Source organism: Pan paniscus, chromosome 11 (genome assembly GCF_029289425.2).
Source record: "Pan paniscus chromosome 11, NHGRI_mPanPan1-v2.0_pri, whole genome shotgun sequence".
In the NCBI taxonomy this organism is placed as follows: domain Eukaryota; kingdom Metazoa; phylum Chordata; class Mammalia; order Primates; family Hominidae; genus Pan; species Pan paniscus.
In genome coordinates, this window is record NC_073260.2 from 42,963,089 (window position 1) to 42,979,913 (window position 16,825).

General features: G+C 42.0%; 1 protein-coding gene across 2 annotated transcripts in view; it reads right to left on the minus strand.

Annotated features, from left to right (window-relative positions):
- HABP4 (hyaluronan binding protein 4) overlaps positions 1 to 16,825 on the minus strand; it is a 41,404-nt gene that overhangs the window by 2,392 nt on the left and 22,187 nt on the right. The window contains exons 6-7 of one of the 2 annotated variants that reach the window (XM_034967816.2): positions 4,302 to 4,473; positions 665 to 850 (exon numbers count right to left, since the gene is read on the minus strand). In XM_034967816.2, the coding sequence (XP_034823707.1) occupies positions 665 to 850; positions 4,302 to 4,473 (358 nt within the window). Of the gene's footprint in view, positions 1 to 664; positions 851 to 4,275; positions 4,474 to 16,825 lie in introns of those variants that run through there. The other variant, XM_063594303.1, reaches the window with a different exon arrangement.

Below are 16,825 nucleotides of genomic sequence, written 5' to 3' on the forward strand. Positions count from 1 at the left end.
CCGATAGCCACACCAGTGGGAATACAGCCGCACACGGAGATCAGGCTTCAATGAAAAGAAACTCCTTTGCTCCGAGACCTTGATCGGTCTAGGAGATGTGATCAAAGAAACCTGTGAGGAAGTGAGGCTGGAAGGATGAATGGAGGCCAGCAGGCAGAGGCCAGGGGTAAGGAGCGTGCTGTGTTGAGAGCTAGAATCAGGCAGCCTTGGCTGAGGACGGTGTGAGGCAGGTGAGCCGGGGAGGGGTTGAGGAAGGTCCCCTCACAAAGGGCTTGAGATCTTAGGGAGGATTCTGTCCACTCTGACAGCATCACCTGAGCCCAAGGCACACAATCAGGCCACAGTAAGCAAAACGCCAGGTGCTCCAGTTCAATCCCAAGCCTGGGGATCTTGTCTAATGCGGATGACAGTGAGTTTCTCTCTGATCCTGGGAGTGCCTTCACAGCAGACCCTGGAAGCCAGGGCTACAGAATGGTCTCTAGGCAAGATGTCCATGATGCTACAACACTGTCCAAATGCCCCAACATCAGTCCCACACTAGCTACAGAAAGAAGTGACTGCAGAAACTGATGACCCTCTGAAATTAGACCATCCTGGGCCCAGGGCACTGTCCTTATTAACTTCTTTCACCAAACCATCCGGGATTTATAATACAGACACCTACCACCACTTCTGCTCTGGGTCCATAGTTCTCTGCCCTCCTGATCCTTCCCCGGCCTCCCCGGGTGCCTCCTCTGGCTCCACGCCCAGGACGAGGGAGGTTACCAAAATTAATCTCCAGCTGGGATGTGATGTCATTGGCGGGTTTCCGGAAAACATGGGAATCGTCCTCATAGTCATCTTTTACCATCTGAAACACAATTACAGCATCAAACACGCACAAGTCCACAGCCATCCCCACACTCATCTGGCTTAGTGGCTGCAGTGTGCTACACAGGAGCTAAAACACACCATCAGGGGCTAGTCAGAGCCATTCTCTGGATGTGTCTCTGGCCCTGGGCTGCAGAGCTGGACAAAGGAAGACAGCACTGCTGTTCTGATTCTAAGATAGTGAGTTCTGTATGTTCTACAGTCCCACATTCTTGCAACTACAATCTTAATCCAAACATCTTTGAACTTATTATGATTTCAAGTGGGACCAAATTTCTATCAGCTGAGCAGGTTAAGATATAAGATTTGGCATGACTAATAATAGCAAACAATATACATGTTTTATATCTAAGTGTATTTTGCTGAGATAAAAAAGTTTTCATTTCTGCTTATTTTCTGTCTTATCTGTTCACAAATGCTTTGATAAATAAGGAAATATCCCCTTCCCAGAACAGAACAGAGAAATTCCTTTCAGCATGGGTGCTGATTATAATACCATGTGCTAAAAATCACATGATTTATAATAAACAATTCTGACTCAAAATATAGAGAAACTTTATAAAAACAAGAGTATGGTTACCTGAGTGTTCTACCAACACTGCACAAAGAAGTCAAGCTGCTTTTTAAGAACTGCTTTCGTTAAAATTCTATCTCTTGTGACAGCTATATTAAATAAATTAATTAAATCTGATCCAAATTTGATTTGGCTTCAACTCATAATAATGGGTATCACACACACACACACAAAACCCCCACTTTAAGTAAAGTAAAAACCTACAGAAAGGAAGATATGTCAGTGATTTCAGATGAGAATCTCCAAAGTGCTACAACATTAAACATTCCTACAACCAGGAAATGGAGCAAAGTTTCCACGAGCATATCAACACCTTGAGGCCATATGCTCATGACAGCCTTCATGTTTAACATTTGTGTCCCCTTTGAGGTCTCAGGTTAAAATAAAGCAGAGGCTTTAGGTAGTTGGATGCTTAATGCTAAAAAGGTGAAGAAAAACAGTCCAGGAGCACTGGCATTCTGTAAAAAGATACACACAAAAAATAGTAACAGGCAAAATACTCAACCCTTGCCTTGTTTGGCACTCAGCAGGGAAGCGCTGGTAAGGTCTCCCTGGGGGCCCTGCTCTGAGTCGCCTCCCACTGCAGGAAGGGGCAGGAAGGGCCTCGGGGCAGTGGAGCAGGGAGTGGACACAGTCTAAGGCTTGGGCTCCACTTGCAGCTCCAGCTGGCCCTGGCCCAAGTGCTTTCACCGCCCAGTGCCTTACGCGAGGTTGTTACTAGGTCTGAACTTTACTAGGTATTCTAGTGCTTCTGCCTCTTCAGGTGTCCAGAACAAAGTAAACTGATGAACCCAAGATCTGGCTTCTGTTGCTTTAAGAACAATTCCTAGCTAAAATCTTCAATCCTCCAAGATTAACAAGGACCAAGATGTGTGCTTCACTGAGACCAGGCTCGATGACTCAGCTAACCCACTTGCTTCAAATATTCTGGGAGACCTCTGGAGCCCGGGAGGACAAATCTGGTGTGGATTAAGAAAGAGCAGCTTCTATTTTTACCTAACATGTCAGCTGCATATTTCAATCCTGACAGCACATTTGTTTTAGAGAAATTTTTATTTACAATGCCTAGAACAAAAAAGAACAAAGGAAGAGGACAGGTTAAGAACCAACCCAGCTTGCTAATGGAGTTAGAAAACACCTCCCAGAGATTGCCAGGGAAATAAAGCTCCGGCCGCCTATGTCTACAAAAAGCCATTTCTTGTGGAACAGCTCAAAACTCAGTAAGGCCTCCTACAGCTTGGACTGACCAAAACAAGAGGATGGGAGAGAATCCTGTATCTTTTTTTTCGTTTTGTTTGGAGACGAAGTCTCACTTTGTTGCCCAGGCTGGAGTGCAATGGCGTGATCTCGGCTTGCTGCAACCTCTGCTTCCCGGGTTCAAGCGATTCTCCTGCCTCAGCCTCCCGAGTAGCTGGGACTACAGGCACCCGCCACCCGCCTGGCTAGTTTTTGTATTTTTAGTAGAGACAGGGTTTCACTATGTTGGCTAGGCTGGTCTCGAACTCCTGACCTCAGGTGATCCACCTGCCTTGGCCTCCCAAGAACCCTGTATCTTAAATGACACCTAATCAAAGTACTCACTCAGAAAATGAAACTAACCAAAGTGTAAATGACAACTCTACAATAGCATAACATTCCTGAGATTCCACATGAAAATCAATAACTAATACCCCACAGAGAGGAAGAACCTGCTACCTGCTCACTCCCACCTCGACATAGCGACTGGTATCAAGCTGTAGATGGAATGATACAGATTCTAAATCCCATAATGGGAATGCTTCAGTGGACCTAGCCTTAAGTTCAGTAACAAGTCGGGGACTTGATGACCCCATGGCATCCCTATCAACATATGCTGCTAGATGTTTCCCCAAAACCTCTCCCTGCAAAACTGAAGCTTCTGAGAAGAGCTGGACGTAAGCCGTGAGCAATAAGGCCTCACAACACGGAGGAGCTCCCTGAGCACCCCTGCAGCACGCTGGCCGCTGTGGCAGTGCCTGACCGAGCAGCCAAGCGTTCGGGGACTCATCTCCCGCCACGTCTGCAGTTAGGCAGGGGGCGCAAAGCTGCTGAACCAACATGGGAAAGGTGTCAGAAGCACATGGAACCTCAACCACAGTTTAAAAAGTCATCAACTACTCGGCCAGGTGCAGTGGCTCACGCCTGTAATCCCAGCACTTTAGAAGGCTGAGGCTGGTGGATCACCTGAGGTCGGGAGTTCAAGACCAGCCTGACCAACATGGAAAAGCCCCGTCTCTACTAAAAATACAAAATTAGCCAGGGTGGTGGCGCATGCCTGTAATCCCAGCTACTTGGGAGGCTGAGGCACGAGAATCACTTGAACCCGGGAGGCGGAGGTTGCGGTGAGCCAAGATCGCGCCACTGCACTCCAGCCTGGGCAACAAGAGCGAAACTCCATCTCAAAAAAAAAAAAAAAAGTCATCAACTACTCAGTGAAATGCTCTTATCAAGAATCAGAGTTGAAAGTAACCTACTCAGGGAATACAGAGTGTAGTTCTCCTTTGAATAACTCTGAATTGTACAAGACACAATCTGTAACTCTCCCTTGAGAAAAATGAAATACAGTTAATACACAGTATGTGTACAGTCCCCGCATGGTCCCAGGGTGAGCAGAAGATGCACTGTCACTCTAACTGCTCAGTGCATCTGTCAATACCTCAAGTTTCAATTCCTTTTCTTAATGAACAATACAGTAAAATTAGGCATGCATCATCTCTGATTAGAAACAAAGAGTGCCAACTACTAATGTTCCATTTTCAAGACAGAAGTGGAAAGGTACATTTCACTTCCAGTAAGGTAAAAGTAAAGATTACCTCTACATACGAAATGCAATGCTTACATCATCTCTGTATTTTGACTTGTGAATCACCACGGCTTTGGAAGGAACAGTGGATTCTGGTTTCCGGATGTTAAACTCAGGCTTTGGTCTGGTCTGTTCTTGAAGATTTTTCCACTCATCTAAAGTCATCTCTTGAACTTGGGTTTCTTCTTCTACCTCCAACTCAGGAACTCTATAAAGAGATATATAATCATAAAGAATAGTTTTTGATGGTACTAAAATGTCTACTTTATAAAGAAAAAGTTATAACCATTAATTCAACATATTTTTGTGGTACTGCATTTCAAATGCAAATAAGGTAAGGAAATCTTTGACTCACAAGCTTGCATATTTCATTTTCAACATTTTATGTCATCACTGCCAACAGAAGATACTTCCTATCTGTGTTCAAATCAATCTTTGAAAAATGGGAACATCACCATCCTGATGACATTAACATCACACTTCACCACTGGCACTCCCTTCCAGACAGCATGACAGACAAAATGAGGTAATTATGGACAATGGGTTGAAATAAAATACAGGAAACCATAAACAAGTTTTAAAGCAGTGGCTCATGAATGCATACTTTTGCAAATATCCTCTTTAATTAGTTTTAAAAAGAAAACAAAAGACAGAAATATAGATTGAGAGCAAAGAATTCAGAGTCCAGAAATAAACCCTCACATTTACGGTCAACTGATTTTTTTTTTCCAACCATGGTGCCAAAGACAATTCAATGGAGAATGAAAAGTTATTTTCAACAAATGGTGCTTGGACAACTGGATATCCACACACACCAAAAGAAAGAATGAAGTTAGACCTACCTCACACCATAAATACAAGAGCTAAAATACAAAACTCTTAGCAGAAAACCTAGGCAGAAACTTTCTTAACCCTGGACTGGGCAATGGTTTCTTCCACATGACACCAAAAAAACAAGCAACAAAAGTACATACATTGAACATCATCAGATACTTTTATACTACAAAGGACACCATCAAGAAAGTAAAAAGACAGTCCACAAAATGGGATAAAATATTTACAAATAATATATCTCACAAGGGACTTGTATCTAGAATACATAAAGAATTCTTTATGAACAGCCAAGCGTGGTGGCTCATGCCGATAGTCCTAGCTACTCAGGGGGCTGAGGTGGGAGGACCGCTTGAGGCCAGGCATCCGAGGCTGCAGTGAGCTATGATCACACGTGTGAATGGCCACTGTGTTCCACCTTGGGCAACAGAGTGAGACACTGTCTCTTTTTTTAAAAAAAAAAAAAAAAAAAAGAAAGAATGCTTTATGAATTCTAGATACAAGTTCTCTTTAGTTGAGACAAATGACCACCCTCCCCCGAAAAAAGGCAAGGATCTGAGTAAACATTTTTCCAGAGAAGATATACAAATGGGCAGTAAGATGTTGCACATCATTAGCTATTAGAGAAAGACAAGTCAAAATCACAGAGCTGCACCAGTCCACGCCCAGTGGGATGGTTAGAACCAAAAAGACATTTGACAAGCGTTGGGGAGGATGTGGAGAAACTGGAACCCACATACACTGCCAGTGGGAATGTGAAATGGTGTAGCCTCTTTGGAAAGCAGTCTGGCGGTTCCTCAAAAATCTAAGCTGAGTTAGCCTCTGACCCAGAAATTTCACTCCTGGGTTTATACCCAAGAGAAATGAAAACACACATCCACATGAAAACTGAAACCCAAGTGTTCACTGCAGTGCTATTCATAATAGCCAAAAAGTGGACACAACCTAAATGTCTATTAACTAATGAGTGGATAAACCAAATATGGCACATTTTTTGGAATATTATCTGGCAATAAAAAGAAACAAAGTATTAATACACATTACGACATGAACAAACCTTGAAAAAATGATGCAAGTGAAATAAACCAGGCAGGAAAGACTTCTGTGTATGATTCCATTTACATGAAATATTCAGAGGAGCCAGATTCACACAGACAGGAGGCAGGTCAGTGGTGGCCAGGGCTGCAGGGAGGGAGGATAGGGAGTGACTGCTGAATGGGCATGGGGTTTCCTTTTGGGATGATAACAACCTTCTGGAGCCAGATCATGGTGATGGTTGCATAACACTCTGAATGTACTAAATGCCACTGAATTGTACACTTTAAAAGGATTAAAATTGTAGATTTGAAAATCATCACAAAAATACACACAAAAAAAGAAAAACAGAAATGAAGACTGGCACATGCTACAACATGAATGAAGCTGAAAACTTGATGCTAATAGTTAAAATAAGCCAGGTGCAAAAGGAACATTGAACGATTCCACTTAGATGAGGCACCTACAATAGGCAAATTCATAAGCACGAGTAAAATAGAGATTACTACATGCTGAGGAGAAATGGGGAGTTAGTGTTAAATGGATATAGAGTTTCTGTTTGTGATGAAAAAGTTCTACAAGGCCAGGCACAGTGGCTCAAGCCTGTAATCCTAGCACTTTGGGAGGCTGAGGCAGGCGGATCATGAGGTCAGGAGTTCGAGACCAGCCTGGCCAATACGGTGAAACCCCGTCTCTACTAAAAAATACCAAAAAAATTAACCGGGTGTGGTGGAATGTGCCTGTAGTCCCAGCTACTCAGGAGGCTGAGGCAGGAGAATCGCTTGAACCCGGGAGGTGGAGGTTGCAGTGAGCCGAGATCGTACCACTGCACTCCAGCCTGGACAACAGAGTGAGATTCCATCTCAAAAAAAAAAAAAAAAAAAAAAGTTCTAGAGATGGATGGTGGTGATGGTTACACACAATGTGAACGTTACTGAAGCCACTAAATTATATATATTAAAATGGTAAAAATGGCAATTTTTATGTTATTTTTACTGCAATTTTAAAAAATTAATAATGTAACATACCCCAAACCATCCATCCATGCATTCAGTCGTTTACTCATTTATTTGTTTGATACAGGCTGGGTTTCACTCTGTTGGCCAGGCTGGAGTACAGTGGCATGATGATGGCTCACCATACCTTCAACCTCCTGAGCCCAAGGATCCTCCCACCTCAGCTTCCTGAGAGTAGCTGGGACTACAGGTACGAGCCATCAGGCCCAGCTAATTTTTACAACCGTTTTGTAGAGACGGGGTCTCTCCATGTAGCCCATGCTGGTCTTGAACTCCTGGCCTCAAGCTATCCTCCTGCCTCTGCCTCCCAAAGTGTTGGGATTACAAATCTGAACCACCACATCTGGCCTATATACTTAGAGATTTGAGTGCTATAGTACGAGAATTATATCTCAAAAGTGTTTAAGGGGAAAAAACAGGCCGGGCGCGGTGGCTCACACCTATAATCCCAGCACTTTGGGAGGCCGAGGCAGGTGGATCATGAGGTCAGGTGTTCAAGACCAGCCTGACCAACATGGTGAAACCCCGTCTCTACTAAAAATACAAAAATTAGCTGGGTGTGGTGGCACACGCCTGTAATCCCTGTAATCCCAGCTACTCAGGAGGCTGAAGCAGGAGAATTGCTTGAACCCGGGAGGCGGAGGTTGCAGTGAGCCAAGATGGCACCACTGCACTCCAGCCTGGGCGACAGAACGAGACTCTTTCTCCAAAACAAAACAAAACAAAACAGTAGGTGGGGAGTGGGGAATCAAATCTGTATCTTCACTGAAGAGCTGATGTAATTTAAGGTTCTATTATAGAAATACACAGATCAATGTTATGAAAAATATAAGCAAAATCAGTAGAGAAACCTAACCACAGAGCATCCAAAACAGACAAATTTGCAGTGACTCTACAATACCAAGCTGATGGTAGAAAAAACATCAAAGCAAAGATAACATGAAGGAATATGAAGGAACTTTCTGGCGTGATTGGTAATGTTCTGTATATCGACAGGAGTTTGGATTCCACAAGTACATGCATTTGTCAAAACAGTGAATGTACACTTAAGATTTATACATTTCACAGTATATACATTTTATATCAGAAGAAAAAATTGTAAACAAATATTAATTCTATTTAGTGATATGCATGTTGAACTATTTAGGGGGAAGTGTACAGATGTCTACAATTTATTATGAAATGTGTCAAAAAACATGGATTAATGAGTACTTATGTAAAATGAATATATAAGATATAAATGGTAGCATTTAGGTAGTGGTAAGTATAGATGTTCGCTATAAAATTCTTTAAACTTTGCTGTGTTTTGAAATTTTCACAATAAAATGCTGGAAAAATACCAATATCAAAATATAGATCTCAAATATATATTGGCAAAAATATTAAAAGATACTAAGACATTGGAACAGCAAATTAATGGAAACAACCCAAACCTATCTAGAAAAGAACTTGGTGAAAAAACTATAGTATAGCAGCTAAAAAAGGAATGAGGACTATCTGTATATACTGCTATGGAGCACCTTCCAGAGTGAATGAGAAAAAAGCAAGGAGGGGTGTACAGTACCTTGGAGAGCCACACAAATATATATGCATAGCACCCATAGAGATAGATAGTTTTTTTGTTTTGTTTTGTTTTGAGACAGGGTCTCACTCTGTCACCCAGGCTGGAGTGTGGTGGTATGATCTCTGCTCACTGCAACCTCCATCTCCTGGGCTCAAGGGATCCTCTCACTTCAGCCTCCAGAGTAGCTGGGACTACAGGCATGCACCACCATACCCAGCTAATTTTTGTATTTTTTGTAGAGACTGGGTGGGGGAGGGTCTCACTTGTTGCCTAGGCTGGTCTCAAACTCCTAGGCTCAAGCAATCCACCCACCTTGGCCTCCCACAGTGCTGGGATTACAGGCATGAGCCACCGCACCCGGCCAGCATTTTTTAAAAATTGGAATATAAGCCAGGAAAAGAACAGGGATAAAAGCTATTTGAAAATACCATGTTTTGGCTGGGCACGGTGGCTCCTGTCTGTAAACCCAGCACTTTGGCAGGCCAAGGCCAGTTGATCACCTGAGGTCAGGAGATCGACACAGGCCTGGCCAACATGGTGAAATCCCGTCTCTCCTAAAAATACAAAAATTAGCTGGGCATGGTGGCAGGCACCTGTAATCCCAGCTACTCGGGAGGCTGAGGCAGGAGAATCGCTTTGAACCCGGGAGGCGGAGGTTGCAGTGAACTGAGATTGCATCACTGCACTCCAGCCTTGGCAAGAGTGAAACTCCATCTCAAAAAGAAAAAAAAAAATCATGTTTTTCAGACTGAACTTTGGAAACATGTAAATATTTTACATAATTATAAAACAGATTTAAATTAAAATTCAATCTCTAAAATTTGAAAGTAAAATGAATCAAAGTAACCTAAATGTTTATGAAACTGGTGATATAACCATCAAGAGAAACTATTTCAAATGATTTTGAAATACAAATTTGATTACTCATCTCCCTCCTCGACATAACTTTTCAGTAACTGTGTTACTGAAGGTAATGTTGGTAATGCTGTGACTGTTTTATGTGCAACAAATGATTAAAAGCACAATGTTACTCAGAACTAGAATTTTCAGTATGTAAGAAAAGGAGAAACAAGCAGTCTAGGTAAAAATCCCGTATCATAACTTCGAATTGGAAATATTGAATGAACTCATATTTTATCTTATAATGTGTATGTGTGTATTTCCCATCTCTGTCCACCCAAATGCCCTGGAAACAATCAAGTCCCTGGTGGCAGTGGTTCTTTATCAAAGTAGCTTTACTAAAGAATACAGATGGGAAATACCACACAAAAAATGCTCAACATTATTAGTCATTAGGGAAATGCAAATTAAAACCACAATGAAGCTAGACACGGTGGCCCACATCTGTAATTTCAGCACTCCAGGAGGCCGAGGCAGCACTTGAGGCCAAGAGTTGGAGACCAGCCTGGGTACCAAAACGAGACCCCATCTCTACAAAAAGTAAAAAATAAGCTGGACCTCAGGAGGCTGAGGTGGGAGGATCATTTGAGACCAGGAGTTCGAAGTTACAGTAAGCTATGATCACACCACTGTACTCTAGCCTGGGTGACAGAGCAAGATCTTGTCTCTAAAAAAAGAAAAAAAAAAAAGATGACAACAAAAACCCATAATGAGATATGTACCTATTAAAATGACTGAAAGTTATAAAAACTGACTATAGCAAGTTCTAGCAAGGATGTTGGAAAAGAGTTCAGCAGCTTCTTACAAAGTGAAATATACATATACCATTTGGTCCAACCATTCCACTCCTAGGTATTTACCCAGGAGAAATGAAAGTGTATATCCATATAAACACTTGTATATTAAAATGTTCAGGACGGGCACGGTGGCTCACGCCTGTAATCCCAGCACTTTGGGAGGCCGAGGAGGGCGAATCACAAGGTCAGGAGCTCGAGACCAGCCTGGCCAACATGGTGAAACCCCGTCTCTACTAAAAATACAAAAATTAGCTGGGTGTAGTGGCGGGCGCCTGTAATCCCAGCTACTCGGGAGGCTGAGGCAAGAGAATCGCTTGAACCTGGGAGGCGGAGGTTGCAGTGAGCCGAGATTGCACCACTGCACGCCAGCCTGGGTAACAGAGTGAGACTCTGTCTCAAAGAAAAAAAAAATGTTCATAGCAGCTTTATAGCAAAAACTGGAAACCACCCAGTGATCACCACCAGGTAAACAGATAAATGGTGGTCCCCCTGTATAACAGACTACTACCCCGCAATGAAAAGGAATGAACAGATACAAATCACACAGTAAGTATGCTCGGAGAAAGAACACAGACCAAAGAAGAATACAAGCTGCATGATTCCATTCATATAAAATTATAGCAACTGCAAACTAATCTGTAGTGACAGAAAGTAGATCATTGGCTGCCGGGGGGAAATGGGGCAAGAGAGAGGGCCTACAAAGGAACGCCAGGAAACTTTGTGGGGCGATGGCTATGCTCATGATTTTGCTCATGGTGATAGTTTCACAAGTGTACAAATATATCAAAGTTTGTAAAACTGTACATGCTAAATATGTGCCATTTATTGGATGTGAATTATATCTCAAAGCTGTTTTAAAAACAGACATGAGACTAACCAATTGACATGTATATTTCAATATTATTTCAAACAAATAAATTATCTTTTTAAAAAGTTTTGAAGACAATCAGGGAAACTGAAGAAGTGTCTTGGAATTAGTGATATCAAGGATATTAAAAAAAATTTAATGGAGTAATGGTATTCCAGTTATGCTATTAAAAAAGAGTAGCAGGTATAACACTGTGAAACATTTATGAGTGGCATATGATACCCTGGGGGAGGCAGAAGTTGGTAGAAATATGCATGAAACAGGAGTGGCCGTGATTTGCTAACAGTTTTAAGCTGAACAACTTACTCACAAGTTCTTTATACTACTTAATTTGTATAATTTTCCATAATATAAAATTTTAATACACAGCTAAAAATAAAGAAATATTAAGGAATCATAAATCTTCTTTAGCCTACTTGTGACAGAATTTTAAAAATCAACAGAACTGAATGCTATAAATTTGGTAATTCTTTCATACTTAAGACGACCTAATACAAGTTTATAAATTCCAGAAAATTCAATTCTAGAAAGAATAGATTTTACATTAAGGCCACAGAAGTAGTTGTTATTAACAGAGTTTGTTTGTTTGCTTAAAGGACATCATATCTAAACAAAGAACTAGATCAAAAAAGGACAAGGTATATATGAAATGCAAGCTTGAAACTGTGTATAGACACATAAAGTAAAGCATATAGTGTAATTCAGATTAGTTACAAGTTACAGCCTCCTTCAGCAGTATCAGCTTGAAGCTGTTGACTGGAATGCACCTCATTCAAGAATAGAGGCACGAATGCCCTGCTTATCAGCTGCAGTTTCAACAAGCCACGTTGAAAGCAGCATAGTATCACCAAGGACAGGCTCCTTAACCTTATTCCCTACCCACTAAAAGTTATTAGCAAACACACACTATGACAATCCTGTGACGCATACCCCATTTCCCATTTGATTGGTTCTGAGTACAGTTTTACTGGCAGTTTTAGCAATGACTAAATATTCAACAGGAAGAGATGTATCCTTCGATTCTAGGAAGGACTCATGCAAGTATATTTCTAACAACTGAGAGCCTCATAACTGCTATTGCTTTAACACCCCCATTTTTGAGTAATTCAAAGACCTTCACAATTCTTGGTTTATTATAAAAAAACTTTTGGGAGGGAATTTTCCATCAAAATGACTTATGGATATAAGGTGGTCAAATCTATGGTAATGTGAATAATGCTATATACAAATTTGATAGTTATATATTTGTTTCTAAACGTGAAATTATAGAAATCATACTGCTTTAACCACAGTTCCCTTTATTTAGAAATGGATGAGACTAGCTAACACTGTATGCTTACCATGTGCCAGATGTTGTTCAAAATGCTTTATATTATTTCATGATATCAATAGTTAGATATAATTAATATCCCATTTTACGGATAAGAATATCGAGGCAGAGAGAGGTCACATAGTGAGCAAATAAATAGAAGAGGCAAGTTCCAATCCTGTCATTGCGTTTCCAAAGCCCATACTCAACCTCTGTGCTCCACTGAGATTCAGGGAATAAGGGGGCAGAGAAAAATACCTAGATGGAAAACAGTCATGATATGCGCAGAAGAAAGATACAAAACATCAATTCAAATGTCCACATTTCCATTCATGCAATACCTTTTCACCTGAATATATGAAAGAGTGCAGGGAATCAAAGAAAGTAGGTTCCAGAAATAAAGCTTTACTATTCGGATATTTAACTGGGACAAATGAATTTAACCTAAAACATAAGAAAATCTTCATTGTTTAAGCAAATACACTAGGAAACCGATTACAATAAAAATAATTTATTGCAGATAGTTTGTATTACTGTTTCCTCACAGTTTCTTTTAATAAAGTATTTTTCAGGAAGGATGGGAGTTGATGCTCCATATTCCTGAGTAGGGAAACGCTCAGAGATCCTGGCAGCTCTTACCTTCCAGGGCCAACATCTTTTGCCCTCTCCTGAGTTACCAGCAGGTGTTCTGAACAGCACTTTTTGCTATTCCTACCACTCACTAGAGGAGTATGAATGCCTATGCATCTGCCTGGTTCAAATTCCGGCTCTGCACATGAGCCAGGTGACCTTAGGCAGGTATTGAACCTCTGTCCCGGTGTGAGAATAGCAGTAGCTCCTCCTTCATGGAGTGGCAAAGAACTGAATGCATTAAGACATGGTAGCATTTACAGCAGTTCTTGGCATACAGCAAATGCTCTAAAAATGTTATTCTTTTTCTTCTTTTTTTTTTTTTTTTTTGTTGTTGTTGTTGAGACGAAGTCTTGCTCTGTCACCCAGGCTGGAGTGCAGTGGCACGATCTCGGCTCACTGCAAGCTCCACCTCCTGGGCTCACACTATTCTCCTGCCTCAGCCTCCTGAATAGCTGGGACTACAGGTGCCCGCTACCATACCCAGCTAATTTTTTGTATTTTCAGTAGAGACTGGGTTTCACCGTGTTAGCCAAGATGGTCTTGATCTCCTGACATTGTGATCCACCCACCTCGGCCTCCCAAAGTGCTGGGATTACAGGTGTGAGCCACCGCGCCTGGCCAATGTTAGAGTTATTCTTAAAACAAAATACAAAGAGTTGTCACAGGTATCGTTGGACACTAGAACAACAAGGAACAGTTAATACTTCTGTAATGAAAAGAGAAGATGGAAGGATGGAAGGGCATTGCACATATAATTATCAGTAAAATATGTCCTATTTGAGGAAAATGGAAGTGCACTTTGGGTTGTGTGTTTGAACATAAGTGAGAGTACATTAGATTCATCTATCAAGACATTCTAGAACTGAGAGGTACACTGAATGTACATTCAGGCTAAATGCCAGAAGCCAGAGTGCAAAATCAACATTCAAACAGGGCTGACACCAGAGAGCATCGCTATCACTCAATGTATTTCTCGGATACCAGCCCAACTTTTAGAGTATCAAAAAATTATAATTGTATTATTAGAAATTTTAGTAATAATGTTAAAATTTGACAAGGCAGTGCAGAAAAAAGAATCTCTCGGCACGGTCACTCAATACCTGCATTGCACTTGCAATTCCAAATAGATGCTCACTTTCCCCCCAGGTCAGCAGAAAAGAGAGAGAAAGATTTTCCAGCTAGCTCTCCTGGGATACTGCAGACAGACAGTCAACAAGCTTTATTTTCTTTCACAGTGACTAAATATTTTTGTCTAATATTATGAATACTAGAGTATCTCAATCAATTCTATAGATTAGAACAATACTATAATTTACTCTCTATTATTCTGCCTTATATTACCTGAATTTGTATAAATGTTTATTGGCTCAAAAAGGATATAACGTTCTCCTGAAGGTATCCAGTTAACTTTCTCAACGTTCATATAAACTGTTAATCTAGTTCCTTAGTTAGCTCACTGTCTAAATATTCATATTAACTGTTACTCCTATTTATTTAATGAAACACATTTCTTGTTTTGAATAATACATTGCAATTGTTTTGAATACAGCTTTCACAATCATCAATCACTGTGGCCTTTCACTCTTGAAGTAAGTAACAATAATAAGAGCAGATACTGATAAAGCACTAGCTACATGCCAGGCACCACTCTAGGACACGGACACAAATGCACACACACACACAAAATCTTTACAAGAACCCTATAATGTAGGTACGTTATTATTCCCATTTTACAGATGAAGAAAACTGAGCCACTGAAAAAGAAATTAAATAACTTGCCCAACTAGTAAGTGGCAGAGCTGGGATTTCAACTCATCACACTGGTTCAATGTCTGTGCTCTTAACCACTAGACACCCTGCCTTTTGGCAGCTGAAGGATGAGTAAGAGATAGATAGGCGAAGAGTAAAGGGGGTTTGGGAAAACAAAGAAACAACACTTGTGAAAGCTGTATGGCAAGTGTGAGGGCAGAGGTGGGATAAAAGTACATTTGAGAACATGAAATAAAGGCCTCATGGTGAACCCAGAGAAGGCACAGGAATGTCTGAACTTGAGGGTTTTGCAGGGGCCAGACCACACAGGACTCTGCAGGTCAGAACAGGGGACAGAAAAAGGACAGGAAGACATTGGAGGGTCTTAAGCAAGGGGTGGGGGCATGACAATCAGAATGCGGTGTGAACACCACCTTGGCATAGGTGAGGATGCAGGGAGCCCTGTGAGGGGCTCCAGCGGTGGTCCAGATAACAATGGCTTAGACGACGCTGGTGAGTGGTGATGCTCGGTATTTAGGGGTACAATCACCAGAGCAGAGGGAAGGACTGGGTTTTGGAAAGAGGAGGGTCAAGAAGACAGAAGTTCCAAGGATGACTCGTAGGTTTCTGGTTTGTACAGCTGGATGGAAACACTGAGTGAGGACCAGAGGTGTGGGGAGGAGTCAGCTCAGTCTCGGTCAGGCTGGGCACAGGAGCATCTGGGATGTCCCAGGGAAAGTGTCCAGTAGGCAGATGGAGCCACAGGCCTGGAGCCCACATTGGAGTTAAGAGCCAGAGATACATATTCCAGAGTTAGTGTGTAAATGACAATTTAAGTCACAGAAGTGCATAAGATCCTATAAAGAAACTCTATAGAAAGAGAAGGCCTAAGGCAGGGCCCTGAAGAACTTAACATTTTAAAAGACCCGAAAGACAAGGATGAGCCTGCAAAGGAGATGCTGAGAGGCAGAAGGAAAAGAAGAGCAGAGTGATCACAGAAACCAACAGGAGAGCACGTTTACGAAGAAATCAATAAAGTCAAATGCTTCTGAGAGGTCAAGAAAGACGCAGACTGCAGCATCCATTAGATCTGGAGACATGGTGACTGTTTCAGAAGGACAGTGAGGACAGAAGCCAGGCCTGGGCTAAAGGGAGGAATAAGTGGAGGGGAGGAAGTGAAGAAGGCCACACGCAACTCTGAAAGAGGCAGCTGACGGAGAATGTGGGGTCCAGAGGACACTTACGCAGGAGAGACTGAGCATGTTTAAATGCTGACTGGAAGACTAGGGTTGGGAGGAAGGAGATGAATATACCAAAAAAGGAAGGAGCTAACTAACAGTATGAAGTTTTCATGAAGTCAGTAGGAAAGATCTGAAGCGTGAAGAGGTCGGGGGGGATGGCAGCCCGATGGTTAGCACGAGGGAAGGAGCCCAGGAGGCGTGCAGGTGTAGCAGTCTTGTATCTTTGGCAGTGGGAGGATGATGAAGTTGCCACCTAATGGATCATAATTACTCTGTGATATAGAAGGAAACGTTGCATCCAGAAAATGAAAGAGGACGATGGCGGAAGGGTACAGTGGGAGGCAGTGTCAGGGTTTTGAGGAGAAATTAAAACAGTCATTAGAGAAGGTGGGAGAAAGAGTGAACCCAAGAACCGGGGATCGCCAAGGCCTGGTTTCAGAATATCAGTGACCGGGAATTTACTGGGGTTCCAACCAGGCCCACGATGTGACTTGTAGTGCTCAGCTTGTGGGAACAGGCAGAGAGAAGGCAGATAGTGGAGTCACCCAGGAGGGGTTTTGCTAGCAAGTTACAGCAGCAGGTCCAAAGGGCCAGAGAGTTGAAGGCACATGGGTATT